This window comes from Microtus oregoni, unplaced genomic scaffold, assembly GCF_018167655.1.
Source record: "Microtus oregoni isolate MIOR12 unplaced genomic scaffold, Mior012 000031F_ref0000149, whole genome shotgun sequence".
Lineage (NCBI taxonomy): Eukaryota > Metazoa > Chordata > Mammalia > Rodentia > Cricetidae > Microtus > Microtus oregoni.
The window spans coordinates 3,905,020-3,925,975 of NW_024543090.1; the positions used below are offsets into that span (position 1 = coordinate 3,905,020).

Genomic DNA, 20,956 nt, shown 5'->3' on the forward strand with positions numbered 1-20,956 from the left:
GTTTGTTCTCTTGTCCATTTTGTGGAAACCCAAGGCTCCCGAGATGTGTCTAGCTCTGAGTCTAGTTTGACAAAGATCTGTAACAGGGTATCTTCAAGTTTGTTCCTGCCAAAAGTCCAGCAAGCCACGAAGCCATCAAAACTGTTCAAGGAGGAGCACTCCAGTCCTGATCACTTTTTCTCCTTCTCCACATGTTCCCACCCTCCTCCACTACAGCTATGTCAGTTGAGGCTACACCATACCCAAGAATAGAGTTTATGCCTTTGGGTTCATAGCTAGTAACTCCTGCTCTTGAACCTTGGAACATCTCTGTGTCATGCTAGTGTAGAGTGGGCTTTTTGGATGGACTGACAGTGTCATGGGCTGCAATGAGCTTGATTTTGAAACCCTATTCCCAGGCCTCCATCCTAACTTCTAGAAGACAAGCAACTATGATTTCAACCAACAAATGATAATAAACCCCTTGGCTCTATTTTAAGTTTCCACTCTCAAGTCCAACCAGGCTCACCTAAACCTCACAGACTATTCCTCCCCTCAGGCCACAACAGCCACCCCAGCTACCTGGACACACACACAAATACACATGCACACTACTATTTACAGATAAACAGAGTTCCTTCAGGGTACCACAGCAGATCAACAGCTCATCTTGGTCCAGAGTTTAATCAAGCAACTGCCTCGAGATTGGCTCGGCAGTGATGGCTCTACCTCCTCTGCCTCAGCCTCTATCTCAATCACTAGATTGAAAAAAGAGAGATCTGGAAGCTCCTCAACTCATGAGGGCCTGGGACAGTTAGGACAGTGCCCAGATGAACCATCTTCATGTCTCTTGTGATGCCTCCTGCTCTGTATTCCCCGATCACACCAAACGGACGACATCCCAAGCACAAGGGCCTATAGAACTGAAAAGCATGCTCTTACCTGGCTCTCCTTATGGTTCAGTGAAGGCTTCTTATCTGTTCATGGGCACTAACTCACCTTTGTTTATTATTATGGTTTCGCTTGCTTTTTCCCTAAAAGATTCAGCAACACAATGGAGAAGTCTAGAGATGGGGACAGACACACAGCACAAAAGAGCCCATAGGGGCTAAGTGCTCACTCGGTGCTTGCCAAGGGCTCCCGAGAGGACCTGACGGCGTCCTGATTGTGTTAGCTCCAGGGTGGGAACTCTGGACTCAAGGCCAAGCTTCACATCTGGACAAGTCTTAGACTCTCTGGGCTCTAAACTCCTCCTTAATAAAATGACAATCATGCCATCCAGAGCTTTTGCAGGGCTTTGATGTTGCAGATGAGGCCTCTCTCTAGGAAGCACTCAGCTTTAGTAGAGGAAAAGTGAGGTAGAATTTAAAGGAAGAAACACATTGTCATTCAAGAAACACATGGGTGCCGTTAGACCTCGGGTATGCAGGTAAGGGCTCTAGCCCAGGACGTGGCTTTAGGGTTCTCTCACAGAGTTTAGGGTTCTGTGAGAGTCAGCTGGGTAGAAGTGGTGGGTGGGAAACATGCCTAAAAATCCTGAGGCCCAGGATAGCCATACCCATTGAAACCAACTAACCTCAGATGAAAGTTGGGTCACAGAAAGAGATAAGGTTAGAGGGCTGGGTGTGGCCCAATTTATGAAAGACCTACCTAACATGATAACCTTCATCCTTGTGACAAAAGGGGACCACTTGGGGAATGATCTGACCCAATGGCCTAGAACACAGGAACTGGGCAGCAGTGTACACAGGACACCCTTCCCTCCAAAGATGACACGTCTGTTCCTTGTCCCACTAGTCCATGTCATAGACTATACCGTCAGTATGGTCAGTGTAGTGTAGTGTAGAATGTCACTTCAGACCTGCTGATACCCAGCACCGTGCTAGATGCTAAGGGAATACATAAGCAAGGCAAATCCTGCCCTCTAGTGGACACAGACTACAAACGTGTCAGGAAGGAGCTCGAAGGCAAACACAGAAAGAGGAAGTAGATGTGGGAAGCTAAGCAGAACCTAGAGGCACACGTGTGCAGTTACAATTTTCACAGCTGGAGGAGGCCACCCCTGGAAGGTGAATTTGACTCGAGACCGAGATGAGGCCGTGAATCCCCAGAGAGTAAAGGGAAGAGCAGTCTGGGCAGAGAGCGACTGTGGAGGCCCCAAGGTGGACGGTGCCTGCCTTGAGAGAGAGAGCCTGTGTAGCTGAAGCAAGGGGAGCAGAGAGCTGAGAACAGGCAGAGATTTAAGGCGGTAGGATGCAGGTCTGGTTCTGATAGTCTTTTAAAAAAATCATATTCCTTAGAATAATGCATGTGTGGGTATCTCAGATTATCTATTACAGCACTATAATATATAACTCGATTCAATATTGAGTTAACATCTTGCTTCCTACATGAGTTCTAATCTCTTTGTTTTTATTGAGTCCCTTCCAGTTGGTTCTCCACACAGTCACAAGAAGGGTCTTCTTAAAATGTGGGTCTTTGAGCTAGAGACGTAGCCCAGTTACGTAGTTTGTGTGGCACGCATGAAGCCTTGGATTCTGTGCCCAGCACGGCATAAATTGGAAATGGCAGTACATGCCTGTATCACCGGCACTCACTCGAGAGGTAGAGGCAGGAAAGCCAGGAGTTCAGGATCATCCAAAATACAGCGAGTCCAGTGCCACGTGAGCTAAGGAAGACTCTGTCTCAGGGGGAAAACAAGGCAGTCCACCAGCTTTGGGATGGGGATGGGGGGGGGGGCTATCTCTGCTTTCACTTTAATATAAAATCCCAAACCATCATCCAGCCTGCAAAAACATGACCTGCCACTGTCTGTCTATAGCCTCCATGGATGGCAGCAGCACTTCCTGCCCTCTCCAGCCACAGGGTACACATGCTTCCTAGGTACTCTGGGATGGGAAGAGCAGGGTGCACTTTGCTGCCTCCACCTAAAAACCTCCTCCTCTCCCTCCTCTTCCTGCTCTTCCTCCTCTCCCTCTTCTTTCTCCTTTTCCTGCTCTTCCCCTCTCTCTCCTTCCCCTCTTTCTTCTTCCCCTCTCTATCCTCTTCCTCCCTCTCTTCCCCCTCTCTCCTCCTCTCCCTCCTTTCTTTCTCCTCCCACTGGTTCATAATGTAACTGTCCCCTCTTGTGAGGTCCTCCCTCATAATGTAGCCACTTCTTTACGTCATTCTCTATCCAGTGTCATGCGCGGTGGTTTGTCTGTTTCTCCTGGAGCTCACCTGGTCACACGAACAGGGACTGTGCCTGTGCTCTCTCTTGTGTTCCAGCAGAAGCTCGGCATGCACTTACAGCAGGTCCCAGGATCAACTGAGGTCCCCGTCCCTCCATCTACTAAGCACCCTAAAATGTCTCCTACCACGCGGCTTGCCATTAACTTCTGTTCTGTGGGGTGCAGTCTGAGGCTCCTCCACTGCCATGGTCCTTCTGTTTCAGATGCTGATTCCAGTTGCTTGAAAACAAGTGGCATCAAGAGTCAGGACTGTCACAGCCGAACAAGTAAGAGCAGGGTCACCATTTTTCATCTGTATGCGCCTGAGATGGACCAGTCACTTCCCCAGGGAGGTAGCAGAGAAATCAGGGATGGCTTTCATACATGTGATCAAAATCCTTATTTTCACTTGGACAGCGCATTTTGGAATTAAAGAAGTGTTCTGACTAGGGTCTATTACTGAAGGAGAGTTCTCTGCTTCCTGGTCCACTGTGTGGCCATCTCACTGAGGTACACTGGGGAAGAGAACAAAGGCAATGTGGGGGACTGGCCAGGCCAGGAGTCTTTCTGAGCACCGAGATCTGCCTGGGGCAGAATCAAGCTCCACATCCGTTATGTGCCAAGCAGTCGTCCTGTGCTAGCCTGTGCTAGCCATTTGCTGTGCGTTAAACCATTACATCCTGAAGCCCGCAGTATGACATGGGCATCTGATTACCCCTTTGACATCGAGGGTAACTAAAGAGACTGCATTTCCAGACCCAACCCCTGGCAGTCATGGCCCAGATCAGTCTTAACCATGCCCTAAAGGCTCAAAAGAAATACCAGCTCTGGTGAGAAATGAAACTGCAGAATGGCTGTGGGTACCAGATCTTTTTTTTTTTAAGTAACTTTGTTTACTTACCTATTTATTTTTGCATCCTGGCTCCAGTTTCCCCTCCCTTCTCTCCTCCCTGTCCCTTCTCCCATCCGCCCCCTTGTTCCCACCCCCAATCCACTCCTCCTCCATTTCTGCTTAGGAAAGGGCCAGGCTCCCATTTTAATGCAGCCCTCCTGCCCATCAGAAAGGAGTGAGCTCTTGAAGAGCCACGGTGTTCTTTAGGTAAACCTCGTGTCTCTGCGTGGGGATTTTGCTTGTAGTTTATCAGTAGACAGACATTTTGCAGCTTGGTAAGACTCCAAGCAGCGCACTTAAAGGGAGCCTTGTCCAGCCCAGCAACAATTCTCCCAAGTTAATGAGAAGTTACACCTCTCTCTCTCTCCCTTCCTCTCTCTCCTTTTCTGCCTCCCACTTTCTTTTCTTTTAACATCTCTCGTATTTTTATTACCTGAGATTATAATTACATCATTTCCCCTTCCCGTTCCTCCCTCTAAGCCTTCCCGTGTACCCCTCACCACTCTCCTTCAAACTCATGATCTCTTTTTCACTGTTACCGCATGGATATGCGTATACACATATATATTCCTGAATAGAACCTGCTCAGTCCTTATCATGTTACCTGGATGTATGTTTTCAGGACCGACTGTTTGGCCCTGAACAACCGATCTGTGTGCTCTCCCTGAGAAGGGCCTGTTCTCCCACTCCCAGCATTCCTCGGTAGCCTGTAGCTCTCTGTGTAGGACTGAGGCCTCGTGGGCCTTTCCCCAAGTTTGCCATCTCCACTGGCGTCTTCCTTGTTCAATCCATGGCTGGGCGGTCATGTTGGTGAGACTTTATGGGTGTCGCTTAAGGTGTTACTAGGAGACACAGTCTCTCTTTGAAAAAAGCCAGTTTAGGAAGACAGGAAGCTGACTTTCTTGGGCTTCCTTCCCAAAGGCCTCCAAAGCTCTCACCTGTGGGAATTTGTCCGAGACTTGCTTCTGTCTCCTGAAGAAAACTGTGGCATCCTGGAATGGGAAGACAGGGAGCAGGGCATTTTCCGAGTGGTTAAATCAGAAGCCCTGGCCAAGATGTGGGGACAAAGGAAGAAGAATGACAGGATGACCTATGAAAAGCTGAGCAGAGCCCTGAGGTGAGTGAATGGTGGGGCCTGCAGAGACGAGTTATATAAAAGAGCAGCCGGAGAAAATCATACCATTTTCACAGCCTTTCTCCCCACCTCGTAAGAAAGGGTCGTGGGCTAAACCTCTCCTCAGTTTCAGGTGGGATTATGGCTTGTAAAGTGACCCACCATCCTTTCCAGTTGGCTGCATTCCCCGGGGGGATGAGGAGGGTGGTCACCCTGAACCCAAGCCATCGTGCACACACGCACACACACGCACACATGCTGGACTGACTGTGGAGAGGCTCAGTCTTCAAGGTGTCTGGGAAGGGTTTAAGTGTAAGTTAATAGCAGGGTGTGGAAATACCAGGGTTGGTAAAGCCCTGTCACCCGAGAGGAGCAAGGAATGTTTACATGCTGTTATTTTTCTTGGGGTGCAAAACCTTCCCTGGGTTTCTCTCTTCTGCTTGCCTTTCACAGATACTACTACAAAACGGGAATTTTGGAGCGAGTTGACAGGAGGTTAGTGTACAAATTTGGAAAAAACGCACACGGGTGGCAGGAAGACAAACTATGATCTGCGCACACCGAGCTTGCTTGACGGATTTCTGTTGTTTGAAACAATCAGATCGAAATAGACATTTGAAAGTCTTCTTTTTCCTCCTCCCTCTCCTCCTCTTCAAAACCTACAAACACGCTGATAAAAATCTCTGCACGTCTCAGCTCTCATTTGGATTCAGTTGTCGTCTATTGGGGTGACGGCAGAACCCCTTAAGCAAGTGTCTTCACCCCAAGGGGGAGGAAGGGATGGTCTTTTGTGGCAACTTGGTGAGACATTATTTCCCTAATGAAGTGTTTGGAGACAAGGTAGTCAATGTTATGGGTACTGCTTCCAAAGAGGGGCCCATTGCACCATTAAGGACACATTACCCTCCTAGTCCAGAGGTTCTGAGCGGTCAGCTGAGGCAGCTTACCTGGGATTAACTTTTAGGAGCGGATGAAATGTACGGACGGCGTGCTTACTTTAGATGTGAAATTATTCCATAGAAGAATTGCCTAGTAAAAAAAGCTAAGTCACTAAGCTGGGACCTAATTGGATGTAGCCTAAGTTAATGATAAGTTTCTTAACCAGATCATCATTTGTGACCACACAGCCACTTGATCCACAGCCAACCCCTCAGAACTTACGTACTCGTAATTAGCCACACTGGGAACTGTTACTGAGATCACGGCCCCATTTCTCCTCGCTGGTGGCTAGCGTCATTTCTACAGACTAGTCAACAGACATGTACATTAATTCCCAAATCACTGCTGTTTCTGTGATTCAAACTGTCAACCTGATCAAACCAGAACTCATTGATTCCCTCTGGGGCTAAGATGTTAAACCCTTGTAGAGCAGACAGTGTCCAACAGCCCACAACAGCCGGGCACGTCATCAGTCTCTCTTCCTTTCATACCTGATGAGTGCTCCAACTCTACCACAGAGTTTTATCTCTTGGTAAAAGTAAGAACAGTGAATTTACAACAATAAGCGTTCATGGGTTAGAGTCTCCACACCTGCCGTTGGCCTGCAACAAGGTGAACCGCCCCCCAACCTGGACTTCCCCAGAGCTGAGACTGCCAAGTGATGAGGCACTGAATAGCAATGCAGGCTGAAGACCTCTCTGTTTAGAGTTTAACCTCAAAAAGCAACTTGTTTTAAAAAAAAATGTGAATTACTGTAAAATAATCTATTTTTGGATTCGTGTGTTTTCCAGGTGGATATAGTTTATAAACAATGTGAATAAAATATTTAACATGTTCAATGTCTGCGTATTATCCAATTCAGCAACCTGAGAACCTCTGAAGGCCCAGTGTCTTGAAGCTGGAAATAGGGATTTTTTACAAAGCCCTCCATAATCTAAGAAATAGATGGAGAATTCTTGCCCAGGAACCATAAAAGTTTCCACTACCAGATGGAGCTCATGGAATAATGTGGCCAACAAAGGCATTTTTATCAGCTTTATGTCGTGTGTCTGAGTGCCTTACCTGCATGAATGTATGTGTATCAAGTGCCCACAGGGGAGAGGTCAGAAGGCACTGGCCCCCGGAACTAGTCTTATGCCTGGTGATGGATGGCTTTTAACTGCTGGTCTCTCCAGCCCCAACAGATAGAGTTTTGTGTGAAGCTCACGGTGTTCGCTTTAAATTTGCTTCTTTGGAGGTTGTAGTTTATTTCTTGCTGGGAATTATCTCTTATAGAAATCATACTTAAGAGGGCTGGTGAGGTGGCTCAGAGGTTAAAAGCATTGACTGCTCTTCCAGAGATCTAGAATTCAATTCCCAGCACCCACATGATGGCTCACAACCATCTATAGCGAGATCTGGCACCCTCTTCTGGCCTGTAGGCATACATGCAGGAGGAACACTGTAGGCATAATATATATATATATATATATATATATATATATATATATATATATAAAAATCAGACTTAAAAATAACAACAAAAAAACTTTAAAAAATAAATCTGAACTCTAGTTTCCAGTGCCTTTTGGTGTTGACTTCCTGAAACTGAGCCAAAGCTGGAAAGCACCCTGGAACAAACACTTGGTCACCTCCTCCTGCCTCTTGAGCACGAGGAGAGCAGCTACTATTCACGTCTGTTCTTAGTTTCGGCTTCTGGAGTTTTCCCACATTTTAAATTTTGGGCCTGTGCCCTGGAGCTAAGTAGTGAGTGAAAAGCCCAAGACGAAGCTCAAAACCAACGGAAAGAAGCGGCCATCCCAGAGGGTGTCATGCTGAAAACGTCCAGACTTTCTTCCCATTCACAGCAGAACCAAGACTGGAAAGAGAGCAGGGCCTGAGGTGGACAGAACAGGCCAGAGGAAGATCCGCATGGCTGAGGAAGGCTGCTCCGTCAGCACAAGCCAGCTCACCACACAACCCGGGGACCAAAACAACCCCTCTGCTGCCTGTAAAATTTTCATCTTACAGAACCATCAAAGCAGACATGCACTGTCAGCTCTCGGGCTGTGATAAACTGTCAAAGTCGGAGGCTTAGGACAAAAGCTGTGCTTCTTGACAATTCTGGGAACGAGAAGCCAGAAGTCAGGGCCCCTCCATAGACGCAGGAATCCGCAGTCTGCGCTAAGGGCAGAGCCACCATCGTTCTTGCAGTGTGCCTTGGCCAGAGGCTGCAGAGATCTAGGCCCTGCCCGTTCTGCAGAGCCTGCTCTTCCTCCTGCAGAGCCTGTTCTTCCTTCTGCCCCATGCCCTCCTCAGGATCACATGGGGTGCCCACCTGGATTATCAGGAGGTGCCCATTTTATGACCCTCAACCCAAAGATGTCTTCATCTTTTTTTTTTTTTTTTTTTTTGCCAAAAAAAGTCACAATCACAGTTTCCAGGAGGTTTGGGGGATTCAGCCTTCAACCTGCTACACTCCTCAAAGTATGAGTACGTGCAAACAGAGGCCCCAGAATAGAGTTCATCCAAGGACAGACAACACAAGGGTATTGCGGAATATCTGCTTAACTGTGCAAAGATGGGTTGCATTTGTTTATGTTGCGGAATATTTAACTATGTAAAGACGTGTTGCTGTTTCACCTTGCCTGATTAAGGCACCTGATTGGTCTAATAAAAAGCTGAACAGCCAATAGCCAAGGAAGAGATATAGATGGAATTTCTGGGGAAGGAGAGAAAGGAGGAGGAAGAATTTAGGGAGAAAGAAAAGGAGAAGCCAGGGAGACACCAAGGGCCAGTCAGTCAGACATGGAGGAAGCAGGAAAGCAAGACAAACAGAATGAAAGAAAGGTTCAGAAACCCCAAGGCAAAACAGGTTAAGTTAAATCAAAAGACCTAGTGGGCCAAGCCTAAGCTAAGGCTGAGCATTCATAACTAAGCTGGTTGATGACCCAAAGATAATTCCAGCTACACAAGGGGTCATTTAAAGCACTGCTCTAAGCAAACGATGCTAAGGAGAAATAAGAAGTCAGCAGACAATGCTGAATCCGCTCAATCAAAGAGGAGAACTTCCACTAACACAGATCTACAACAGCTTCCCACAGCAGGCAGTCTAATACGTGGTGCCTTAAATCCGCTAAAGTATAACTTCTCTTCTCTTTTCTTTTTCGGCTTTCAAGACAGGGTTTTTCTGTAGCTTTGGAGCCTGTCCTGGAGCTCACTCCGTAGACCACACAGGCCTCGAACTCACAGAGATCCGCCTGCCTTTGCCTCCCGAGTGCTGGGATTAAAGGTGTGCACCACCACCACCCAGCCAAAGTGTAACATTTTAAATTTGTTCATGTTAATCTCTCACATCTTTCAAAGCTCTGAAAGAGTTTTTCACCCTTCCTTCTGTCTCTCAATTTAAAGTAGAATTTGGTCTTTTGCCCTTGGATTATCCCATGAACTAAGAAGCCAGAAAACAGCTTGTGGCAAAAGTAGTTAATAAATACTCTTTCCTGGACCAGTGCAACAGCTCCGTGCACGGGTATAGACACAAGCCTGAGAACCTGAGAGCAAACTCGGAGTCCCACGTGGTGGAAAGAGGACCAGCTCCCAAAAGCTGTCCTCTGACCTCCACATGTGCACGCACACACACACACACACACACACACACACACACACTCTCACTCATACATAGATACATTCACACTCAAAATAAAATAAAATAAAAAACTATAGCAGAATGAAAGGGAAGGCAGGTGTGTGACGGGTGACAGTAAAAAGGTGGCTGGGTTCCAGGGGTGCACACTGGGGGGGTGGATCGATGATAGGAAGGTTCCAGGGGTGCACACTGGGGGGGTGGATCGATGATAGGAAGGTTCCAGGGGTGCACACTGGGGGGGGTGGATCGATGATAGGAAGGTTCCAGGGGTGCACAATGGGGGGGGTGGATCGATGGCTGGAAGGTTCCAGGGGTGCACAATGGGGGGGTGGATCGATGGCTGGAAGGTTCTGGGGGTGCACACTGGGGGGGGGTGGATCGATGGCTGGAAGGTTCTGGGGGTGCACAATGGGGGGGTGGATCGATGGCTGGAAGGTTCTGGGGGTGCACAATGGGGGGGTGGATCGATGATAGGAAGGTTCCAGGGGTGCACAATGGGGGGGTGGATCGATGGCTGGAAGGTTCTGGGGGTGCACAATGGGGGGATGGATCGATGGCTGGGAGGATCCAGGGGTGCACAATGGGGGGTGGATCGATGGCTGGAAGGTTCTCGGGGTGCACAATGTGGGGGGTGGATCGATGGCTGGAAGTTTCTTGGGGTGCACAATGGGGGGTGGATCGATAGTTGGAAGGTTCTGGGGGTGCACAATGGGGGGTGGATCGATGGCTGGAAGGTTCTGGGGGTGCACAATGCGGGGGTGGATCGATGGCTGGAAGGTTCTGGGGGTGCACAATGGGGGGGTGGATCGATGGCTGGAAGGTTCTGGGGGTGCACAATGCGGGGGTGGATCGATGGCTGGAAGGTTCTGGGGGTGCAAAATGGGGGGGGGGTGGATCGATGGCTGGAAGGTTCTGGGGGTGCACAATGGGGGGTGGATCGATGGCTGGAAGGTTCCAGGGGTGCACAATGTGGGGGGTGGATCGATGGCTTGAAGGTTCTGAAGGTGAACAATGGGGGGGGGTGGATCGATGGCTGGGAGGTTGTGGGGGTGCACAATGAGGCTGTGGATCGATGGCTGGAAGGTTCTGGGGGTGCACAATGGAGGGGGGTTAGATCAATGGCTGGAAGGTTCCAGGGGTGCACAATGTGGGGGGTGGATCGATGGATGGAAGGTTCTGGGGGTGCACAATGGGGGGGGGTGGATCGATGGCTGGGAGGTTCTGGTGTTGCACAGTGGGGGGGGGGTGGATCGATGGCTGGAAGGTTCCAGGGGTGCACAATGTGGGGGTTGGATCGATGGCTGGAAGGTTCTGGGGGTGCACAATGGGGTGGTGGATCAATGGCTGGAAGTTTCTTGGGGTGCACAATGGGGGAGTGGATCGATGGCTGGAAGGTTCTGGGGGTGCACAATGGGGGGTGGATCGATGGCTGGAAGGTTCTAGGGGTGCACAATGGGGGCAGAGGTCTACAGTAGGGTATTGTTCAGTGCATCTATTCACGTCCACACAGGCACGTCCCCTCTGTGTAGTAAATTCCCCCCACCCGATGCCTCTGCCCTTGGCCAGAGAAATACCAGCGGACGTGGCGCAAAGGCTTGAAAAGCTCTCCTTCAACTAAGATTGCATTCTTGACTTTGCCAGCACTGTGATTCCCGGGAGAGTAGGGACATGTGACACAGCTGATCCCAGCCTGGACTGGGCCAGCTGGACCCAGGGCTGACACATGACTGTTGTTGGAAACTACCGGACTTTAAAGTGGCCATGGCCAGGCCAAAGCCAACCGTGTGTCTAGGCACCGATGTCCGCACTTCCTCTCGGACCCTCCTGGACATTTAGCTCCGGAACTCTAAGGCAACAACCTTAGTGCCCCTTAAGTGGAACATAATTGGACAAGAAACGAAACCTAATGAGGGAAGTGAACCCCATCCATGTCTCCATCTTTGAAAGTCACCAGTGGCTTCCGGAGAAAAACTGAAGTTACTCCCAAGTAGTAGATGGAAAACATGCTAGAGCGTGTGGCTGTTAACTGCCAACTTATTTCAGGAAATAAAATTCGATAAAGCAGAACAGTGTGTCCTAAACTCCCTGACCCTACATGTATAGCCCATAAATAAGCAACCTCCTTCCCCATAGGTACATGGTATTTGTCTTTAGTTCATCCTACAGACTTGACAGACAATTGCAGTAGGTCTCTGCTCTGACAGGACTCAGCAGCAGCTGTAAACAGGTATACTTGCTGTGTGGGTTCACAGATAGACCAGTCTCTAATCTGCTCAGATAGAGGGGAAATTCAGGGTAACGAAGCTGGTGGTGAAAGGGACAAGGTTCATGTCTCTCAGCCAGGGGCCTCGGAGTTTTCTGAAACTCCAGGCGGTTGTGAGCCACCCAACGTGGGCACCGGGACCAAATTCATGTCCTCTGTGCAAGCTGTTAGCCCCCAAGGGCTTATTCTAAAGCCCCTGAAAAGTGAGCTAATGAGTGCCAGCTAGAGGAATCTGCAAAGTCCAGACACTGACTGTTTTCTCAGTGTGCCAGAGTCACTCAAAAACAAACAGAGATCTCTGGCTGCTGGCACTTGCGTTGTTCAGACCGACAATGCTTGTGTTATCTAGAGGCACATTCCACATTATACAGTCTCTCAGTTGACTTCCTGCTGCCAGCAAGCCATAGCACCACGTCTGCATGCACGATGCCAAGCTCCCCGTCATGATGATAACGGACGACACGTCTGAAACTGTGAGCCACCCCAATTAAATGTTCTTTCTAAGCGTTGCCGTGGTTATGGTGTCTCTTCACAGCAATAAAAACCCTAAGGCACACGTAGATCATTTTATTGTAAAAACGTAAGCAAGCACAAATCAACCTATGTGAAATCACTGTGTATTAGCATAAATACCATTTCAACTGGAAAAAAAAGAATCTGATAAGGAACAAACAGTAAGTTTCAACAGTGCTAAAGTTATGTTTGGTGGACACTGATGTATTAAGTATGGTTTTGCTTATAAGAACCTTAGAAAAATAAAATTTCTGTGTGGACCATCTTTATCTTCTTCATTCGTGTGTGTGTGTGTGTGTGTGTGTGTGTGGAGAGAGAGAGAGAGAAAGAAATGTATATATTTCAGGCCATGAGGTAACAAGAGAAAACATCAATCTCACCAAGATTTTTATCTTATCTAATCAAATTATGTTTCTGCCTAGAAAACCTTTCTTGTAATCATTTAAATGTAATCATTCTGAGTGCATGATCGAACAGAAGTCCTAAGCAGATCCATGTTTCTGTTAAGTGACTGCTAAGCCCTAACCTTTAGCTCCCCCTGGGAGACAGCATCAAAAGCATTGCTATTATTCACTCTAGAAGCCCAATTATCACTTTAAACACGTCAGCGTGAGCTTGCACGTCAGCGGGGGAGAGCAGTCCAGCGGTGGCTACAGGCGAGCCCTGCGCTCTGCCTCAGGAGAGATCTCGGTGGAGGGCGAGTCTGAGCACCTGGGGCCTCACAGGTTAGCCTTCTCCTTTGCAGAAAAGTGAGAGCCGGCCTGCACGTAGGTGTGAATGGCGTTCTGTGTGAAGGAAGAGAAGACCAGCAATGTTAGCTGACTCACGGGCACCGGGGCATCTCTCTCCCAACAACCCAGACGCGCATTCCCCGGGAACGATGTCCTATTGTGTGGAGACATGAAGCATACGTGTTGGCAGGCCAGTTCTTTACATCTCTGAGAAAATGCCTAGGAGCTGCTGCACTGACAAGAAAATGCCAGTGGAGACCAAGCTGTATCTGACCCAGCCCAGTGCACGCTCCTCTGCGGTCACACCACTCTGGCTCACCTTAGGCTTCTCGGCATTGTATTTATCCAGAAGAGCCTGGATGCGCGCCCCGTACTCAGGGTCGACGTCAGAGAAATTCTTGACCTGGAGTCAAAGGAAGACACATATAAAATGAGCAAGCTATACTTATGTGGTATCTATCACCAAAACATATATGATCTTTATCCTACGTTCCTGGCACATGGATCCTGAAGCCTTGGAATTTACCGCCTTCAGTGTGCCACTGAGGAGGTTTGTAGAAAGTCTGATGAGCTTCAGGGTGGAGCTGGTACCAAACACAACAAACAGAGGAACTGAAGGTTGAGAATTCCAATCCACCCTGAGCATCCAGAGAGGGCAGAGGGCCTAGAGATGGTGCCCAATCACCTCATAGAAGATGGCCTCACCAGCCATGCCCACGAAAGCCCTTGTATGAAAGGGTTTGTGGAGCTTCTGGTAGGTGCGAACATGTAGGTGTTGGGAGGGTGATGTAGCCGAGAGGTGTGGAAACTGCCAGCCCTTCCCACAAACCTAGCTTATGTCTCTTCCAGGTAAGGAGTGCGGCGATATCCTTTATGATGAACAGGTAACCCTAGATAACATGCCTTCCTGAGTTCTGTGAGCCTTCCTAGCCAATCACTAACCTTGGCAGATGATCCAGGGAACCCTGGGGCAGTACTCAGAACTTTTAAGATTTATTTATTTCTAATGTAGTGTTCTGCCTGCATATATGTCTTCATGCCAGTAGAGGGCACCAGATCTCATTCTAGCCGATTGTGAGCTACCAAGTGGTTGCTGGGAATTGAACTCAGAACTCCTGGAAGAGCAGCCTGTGCTCTTAACCTCTGAGCCATCTCTCCAGCCACAGCAGTCAGAACTTAGGGATGTGTCGGGTATCCTTGACATGTAAAGTGGAGGGGTCTCACAGGGTCGACCCCCTGGATCTAAGATTCTAACACTAACTCCAGGGACACAACCGAAATGAATCACAGGACAACTAAACACCACAATTCTAAGAACTGTTTGTTGTTGAGGGAGAAAGCATACAACCAACCTCATGGGCTATTAGGGGGGAACACACCTAGATGACTTGTACCAGCCGCCTGTAAACAGCTGACCTCCAATCTGGGTATTTCACAAGTCCATAATCTGTATGCAGGAACAGACTTGACACTGCCTAGATTCAGAAAGAAGCACAAGCCTGGTATCTGCCAGGCAACTCCATGAAGAAATGCCCAACCAGCACTTGTGCTCCGGCAAACAGTGAGAGGAGGCGGGACACCGGGGACAAACAGAGAGCCTTAGCAATTCAATGTGTGTGACAGGAGACTACCAAGGATGCGAGCCCAGTTCTGCCAGGCTGCGCTGCCTACTCTCATCAGGAACAAATAATAAAACCTGCCCTGCGTAACCGTCAGACTCTTTGCTGGTTCTTGACCTGGGTTCTAGAACATTCCAAAGAGTGGTCCTATGATCAGAGAAGCAGCAACCAACACGAGGAAACCAAAGGGCTACTATGTTTGCAATGAATGTACACCTGCAGCAAACCAAAAACCTAGAAGCCAGAGAGAGGGCTTCAGGTAGCTCAATGAGCAGCCAGCAGCTCTACTTCAGGCAAGCTTCTACTCTGCCTGAAGGACAGTCACAGACTCATGACACTGAGCCTTGACACAGGCTTCGAACCACAAGACTGGAAGCAATACCTCTCATGTTCTGAAAAGCTTAAATGAGACTAAGGCACAGCCACATCTGGCCATGACACACTATTGAGAGCAGAAGGGGCTGCAGGTGAATTAAACAGCGTACACAAGAATTTACTTTAAACTCAAACAAATTTCTACACGCTAGAGAAACAGGTAAGAATGAGAGTGTTATCACATCAGACAAAACATCAAGACAAGATAATCATAGTTTGACTCTGAATTGCCACACTGCTTAAAGGTCATCTTAGCTCAGGTAAACGGGAAAGTAGGCTTTTTCTTGTAAGGGTCTGCCACACGGCTGCACTATCTGTAGGAGCCAGCAGGTGGCACCCTTCAGCTATCAAAGCCGGACTCACCGCTTTCTTCTGAATGAAGAGCTGAGCATCTTTGAGGTGGCCGGCGATGTTCTCACACAAGCGTTTCCGCTCCTCCTCATTCAACACCTTCCTGTAGAATGTCCGCACCTGCTCAAGCAGTAACAAAAAATAGAATGGCCATTTTACCATGAACAAAATTCACCCAAGAGTCTACGTTTGAAATACACAATTTAGAAAAAAGATCACTGAAAATTTTTAACTAAAACTGCCATCTGTGTTGAACTAATTTCTGTTCTGCATCCATTTGTTGACAGTAGCTCATAACCAGTTCTCTTCTCTGTGTCTCTGTACAGATATGTACGTGTGTGTATATGTACAAGTATCTGTCTGTGTCTGTGTCTTTCTCAGGATTAAAAATTTCTCAGGATTCTCACACTTAGAGCTCGCATGCTTCCAAGAGGCATGCTCAGGCCGACGGGTAATATCTCCACAGTGGCGCTCTTCCCTGGTTTTCAGCAACGCTGAGACCAGTTCTAGCCTTCTGAAACCTACGAAACCTACAGTTCTATAACCCCTCGGAGACCTAACACCTTCACAAAGAGAAAAATCAGTCCCATCATACTGGGCGGGGTAGCACATGCCTATAATCCCAGCACTCAGAAGTCAGAGGCAGGTGGCTCTCTGAGTTCGAGTCCAGTCAGAGTGAGAGAGTGATTTCTAGGACAGTCAGGACTGCTGCATAGAGAAACCCTGTCTTGAACCCGCCCCCCCACAAAAGAATCCCACCACCACCAGATATATACTTCCAGCAAACCTCCAGTTACAACTGTGACTTACTCCCATTACAGGACCTTAAAGATAACGTGCAATAACTGAGCTGTCATACCTTTCAGAACATTTTATATAGTTTGTTTACGGAAGGAGGGAGGGAGTAAGAGAAAGGAAGGAGGGAGGGAGGGAGAGAGGGAGGGAGGGAGGGAGGGAGGGAGGGAGGATGGACGGAAGGACAGAAGGAAGGACGGAAGAACAGAAGGAAGGAGGGAGGGGAGGAAGGGAGGGAGGGAGGGAGGGAGGGAGGGAGGGAGGGAGGGAGGGAAGAAGGGGAAGGAAGGAAGGAAGGAAGGAAGACCATCTATATCTATCATCTTGAACCAAAAGGGAGTTTTTACATTTATTTGTTTGTTTGTCGTGCATAAGCTTACACACACGTGTGTGTAGATGCTAGAGGACAACTTGCAGGCATCAGCTCTTTCTTACACGTGGGTTCTAGAGATCAAACTCTGGTTGTCAGGCTTGGCTGCAAGCACCTTCACCCACTGAAGTCATCTCGCTGCCCCAGAAGGAATTTCTGGAAGCATTTCCAGCGGCTCACTACAGCCAGCTTGTCATGGGAGCTCACTGTCAATTGTCCAGGAATTCTGTAAACCAACTGTCTACACACACGCAACTGTTGTGGAGTATTAGTTTAAGATGTGTTGCATTTGTTTAATGATGCAAAGATGCATTGCATTCTTTTATGTTGCATTTGTTTAATTCCGTGAGGCTGTGTTACTTTGCCTAAAGTATCTAATTGTTCTAATAAAGAGCTGAACAGCCAATAGCAAGGCAGGAGACAGGACAGGCAGGCCTGGCAGGCAGAGACAATAAATAGAAAGAGCAAGAGAAAAGGGAGTGAGAAAAGAAGGGGGTAGTACACAGCCAGACACGGAATAAGAAGGAAAGAAAAGATACACAGAAGTAGAGAAAGGGAAAAGCCCAGAGGCAAAAGATAGATGGGTTAAGTTAAGAAAAGCTGGCAAGAAACAAGCCGAGCTAAGGCCAGGCGTTTATAAGAAATAATAATTTGAGAGCCCCCGCAAAAGACCAAAGAATAAAAACAACCGGCAACAGGCAACTTTTTATTCTGCAACTTTTCTGAGATCTTGGTCATTAAATCCCGTCTTTGTTAGTTCTCCAAAGTTTTTCTGTTTTTCTTTCTTTCCTTCTTTTTTTCTTTCTTCCTTTATTTCTTTCCTTCCTTCCTTCCTTTCTTTCTAAATTTATTTCATTTTATATGTTTAAACTGCATGTATTATACTGTGTACCACATTAGAACTGGAGTTTTGGACAGTTGTGAGCTACATGAGTGTGCTGAGAATTGAACCCTGTTTGTCTACAAGAACAGCAAGTGCTCTTAACCACTAAGCCATCTCTCCAGGCCCTCTCCCAAGCTTTTAATCTGTCCCTGCAATGTTCTTCATGAGAGGACAGATCTGATATTAACAAGTCCTCTGAGCTAGGTGGAGAAAGCCACATGAATCACTGAAGGAATCAACATGAAGCTTCTTAGGTACTTCTCAAGACTTTTACTAGTGCACCAGTATGCTTGAATCCAAAATGCCAGTATGATGGCTGGTTAAAAATAGGAGTCCTACGTAGTGATAAGAAAACTTCTCACTAAAATAAAAAGGGTCCTAAGAAAGCTCACACAGCAAGCCTTAGTGTGCAAATGGCAGTCTCGTTAACTAACTGGTTTCTATAGGAGTTGCATGGCTTGCTTTGTTCCTGTCTTAACCTCACAAAAGCAAATTCCGTGAGCAGCAGAGGCTACCCTGCAATACACCTGATGCTACCCATATCTCTAAAAATAATGCACTTACTATAAAAGCCTTTACAAGTTATTTCAGGCTCACCTAAATGTGCTTTATATCCCACAATAAAACAGCACGCACGCACACATACATACACACACAAAGACTCATTTACGTATTTATAAATATTTCGCTTGGAATCTACATTTTCAAACTGAGAAAATAAAAATAGTTCTAATTGAATGTAAATATCAATTTGCAGAATGCTCCCACACAGGACTGTGGAGCAACCATACTCTCATTCTTTGGCTGGGCGTGGTGGGTGTTGCCCTAGGCACATCCTAGCCCACACACAAGCTCCCACAGCTGCCACTGGAAAAGCCCACAAGGCAGCCACACATGACTGGAAACAGGGTGGGCACCTGACCGAGGGCAGCAGGCTGAGCCACGGCCAAGGACACACAACCTGGTGAGAGGATGACCAAGACCATCTGACTACTGAGAAACAGAGTGGAAGGCGCTCAAAAAGAGAAGAGAAAAGAAAACGGCCAGAAAGGAGTCAGCCACGGGCATGAGCAAGCAGCGGAAGTTGAGAGGGGAAAAGTAGGGGCCCACAGTGGGAGCAAAGCAGAAGTGAACATCTGGAGCACAACTGAGCCACGTGCCCAGGAGCCCGGCGTGGAACCCCACATACTCTTGTTCCTGATGGTGTCTGTGTTTTGTGACTCGGATTCAAACCCAAGGCCCTGCCCGTGCAAGGCAAGGCAAGCGCTGTACCGCATTCCCAGCCCGACAGCTGTCTGGGATCTCCAGGTCTAATGCCTGGAAACTGGGCTGTTCTGCTAGGATGCGCGTGTCTTACTTGACCATTTCTTAGATACTCAGGAAATCATTTTTCCTGAGCTTTTCCCAATTGCATCCCTTCAATAAAGGCTAGGGGAACTGAGACTGCATCCCCAAATCTTGAATAGAAAGGACAGTATGGTACTCTTTGGCTCTATACAACAGCCTGATTCACTGTTAGAGCTAAGTCTTCTCTGACTTCAATTCAGGATGCATTAGGCACCTTAAGCAGTGGACAATAAGTCACTGTGACAGCATATGTCTTTAGTCTCAGCACTTGAGAGACGGAAGTAGATACCTATGAGCTGGCCTGGTCTACACAGCAAGTTCTAGGCCAATGAGACTGATAGGGTTATATAATGAGGCACAGACAAGAAAACCAGCCAAGTGCCCACCACAGAGCCAAGGAAGCCGTTACCTGAGTGACATTGTCCTCGTTAGCACTGTTGAAGCGCTGCACATCTGTGGAGCAGTGGGAGTGGTGCTCCAAGGCAGAGCGCTGCTGCTCCGGTGCGCTGAAGCTGTTGGGGTAATAGTTCGGGGCACCACCTTTAAGGAGAAGCAGAGACCGACTCAGAGAAACAACAAATAACCCCACGCCATCAGTGTCGGAAGGAGCAGGTACCAGCGGTAAGCAGACACACATACATTAGCTGCCAATGTATTCACACCACACGCTGGGAAATGGTCCCTCACTTCCCAGGTCTAGCTTCAGGCTCAGCGGACAGATGCTGCCCTCCCTAAAAGCTCACGAGGGCTGCCTCACTCTAAGTCTGATCTCAAAGGCTGTGTCAGCACCTCAAAGGGTCTTGGCTTATCTGCACCAAGAAGAATCTTCAAAGCTGTGGTTGCCACTGAGATCGGTCCAGAGATCTGACAGTTTCATTCAGATGCAGGCGTCATCCAAACAGTGACTCTCAATTACGCAGAGCAACCTAACTCTATCCCTGTTCCCTCACCTCAGACCAAAAGTGGCGCTCTGAGATGTTCAGGGCTGCTGACCTAGGGGCTGGGCAGGGAGGCTGAGGTTAGAACCCGCTGACCTAGGGGCTGGGTAGGGGGGCTGAGGTTAGAACCCGCTGACCTAGGGGCTGGGTAGGGGGGATGAGGTTAGAACCCGCTGACCTAGGGGCTGGGTAGGGGGGCTGAGGTTAGAACCCGCTGACCTAGGGGCTGGGCAGGGGGGCTGAGGTTAGAACCCGCTGACCTAGGGGCTAGCTGTGCAGGGGGGCTGGGGTTAGAACCCGCTGACCTAGGGGCTGGGCAGGGGGGCTGAGGTTAGAACCCGCTGACCTAGGGGCTGGGTAGGGGGGCTGAGGTTAGAACCCGCTGACCTAGGGGCTGGGCAGGGGGGCTGGGGTTAGAACCCGCTGACCTAGGGGCTAGCTGGGCAGGGGGGCTGAGGTTAGAACCCGCTGACCTAGGGGCTGGGCAGGGGGGCTGAGGTTAGAACCCGCTGACCTAGGGGCTAGCTGGGTAGGGGGGCTGAGGTTAGAACCCGCTGACCTAGGGGCTGGGCAGGGGGGCTGAGGTTAGAACCCGCTGACCTAGGGGCTGGGTAGGGGGGCTGAGGTTAGAACCCGCTGACCTAGGGGCTGGGCAGGGGGGCTGGGGTTAGAACCCGCTGACCTAGGGGCTAGCTGGGCAGGGGGGCTGAGGTTAGAACCCGCTGACTAGGGGCTAGCTGGGAAGGGGGGCTGGGGTTAGAACCCGCTGACCTAGGGGCTGGGCAGGGGGGCTGGGGTTAGAACCCGCTGACCTAGGGGCTAGCTGGGCAGGGGGGCTGGGGTTAGAACCTACATTTCTGCCTCTGTCACCATGAGAAAACTTGATGACACTCTTTCTCACATGGATTTCAGAACTTTTCTCCTTAGCAGACTAATGCTCACCTCAATTCTACTTTTATATTCTCCCCTAAAGAAGAGTTTTTTAAAAGGGAAGGGCGTTTTTCTTTAATCTG

General features: G+C 48.7%; 2 protein-coding genes across 2 annotated transcripts in view; one reads left to right on the forward strand and one right to left on the reverse strand.

Moving 5' to 3' along the window:
• The window catches only part of Elf5 (E74 like ETS transcription factor 5), a 28,398-nt gene extending 21,467 nt beyond the window's left edge, over positions 1–6,931 (forward strand). Inside the window, exons 5-7 of the mRNA XM_041679134.1 lie at positions 3,413–3,475; positions 5,002–5,197; positions 5,648–6,931. Coding sequence (XP_041535068.1) covers positions 3,413–3,475; positions 5,002–5,197; positions 5,648–5,744 — 356 coding nt within the window. The 3' untranslated portion in view covers positions 5,745–6,931. The remainder of the gene's footprint in view (positions 1–3,412; positions 3,476–5,001; positions 5,198–5,647) is intronic.
• Positions 6,932–12,573: 5,642 nt separating this feature from the next.
• Cat (catalase) overlaps positions 12,574–20,956 on the reverse strand; it is a 29,666-nt gene continuing 21,283 nt past the window's right edge. The window contains exons 10-13 of the mRNA XM_041678926.1: positions 19,415–19,545; positions 15,623–15,730; positions 13,585–13,668; positions 12,574–13,319 (exon numbers count right to left, since the gene is read on the reverse strand). Coding sequence (XP_041534860.1) covers positions 13,254–13,319; positions 13,585–13,668; positions 15,623–15,730; positions 19,415–19,545 — 389 coding nt within the window. The 3' untranslated portion in view covers positions 12,574–13,253. The remainder of the gene's footprint in view (positions 13,320–13,584; positions 13,669–15,622; positions 15,731–19,414; positions 19,546–20,956) is intronic.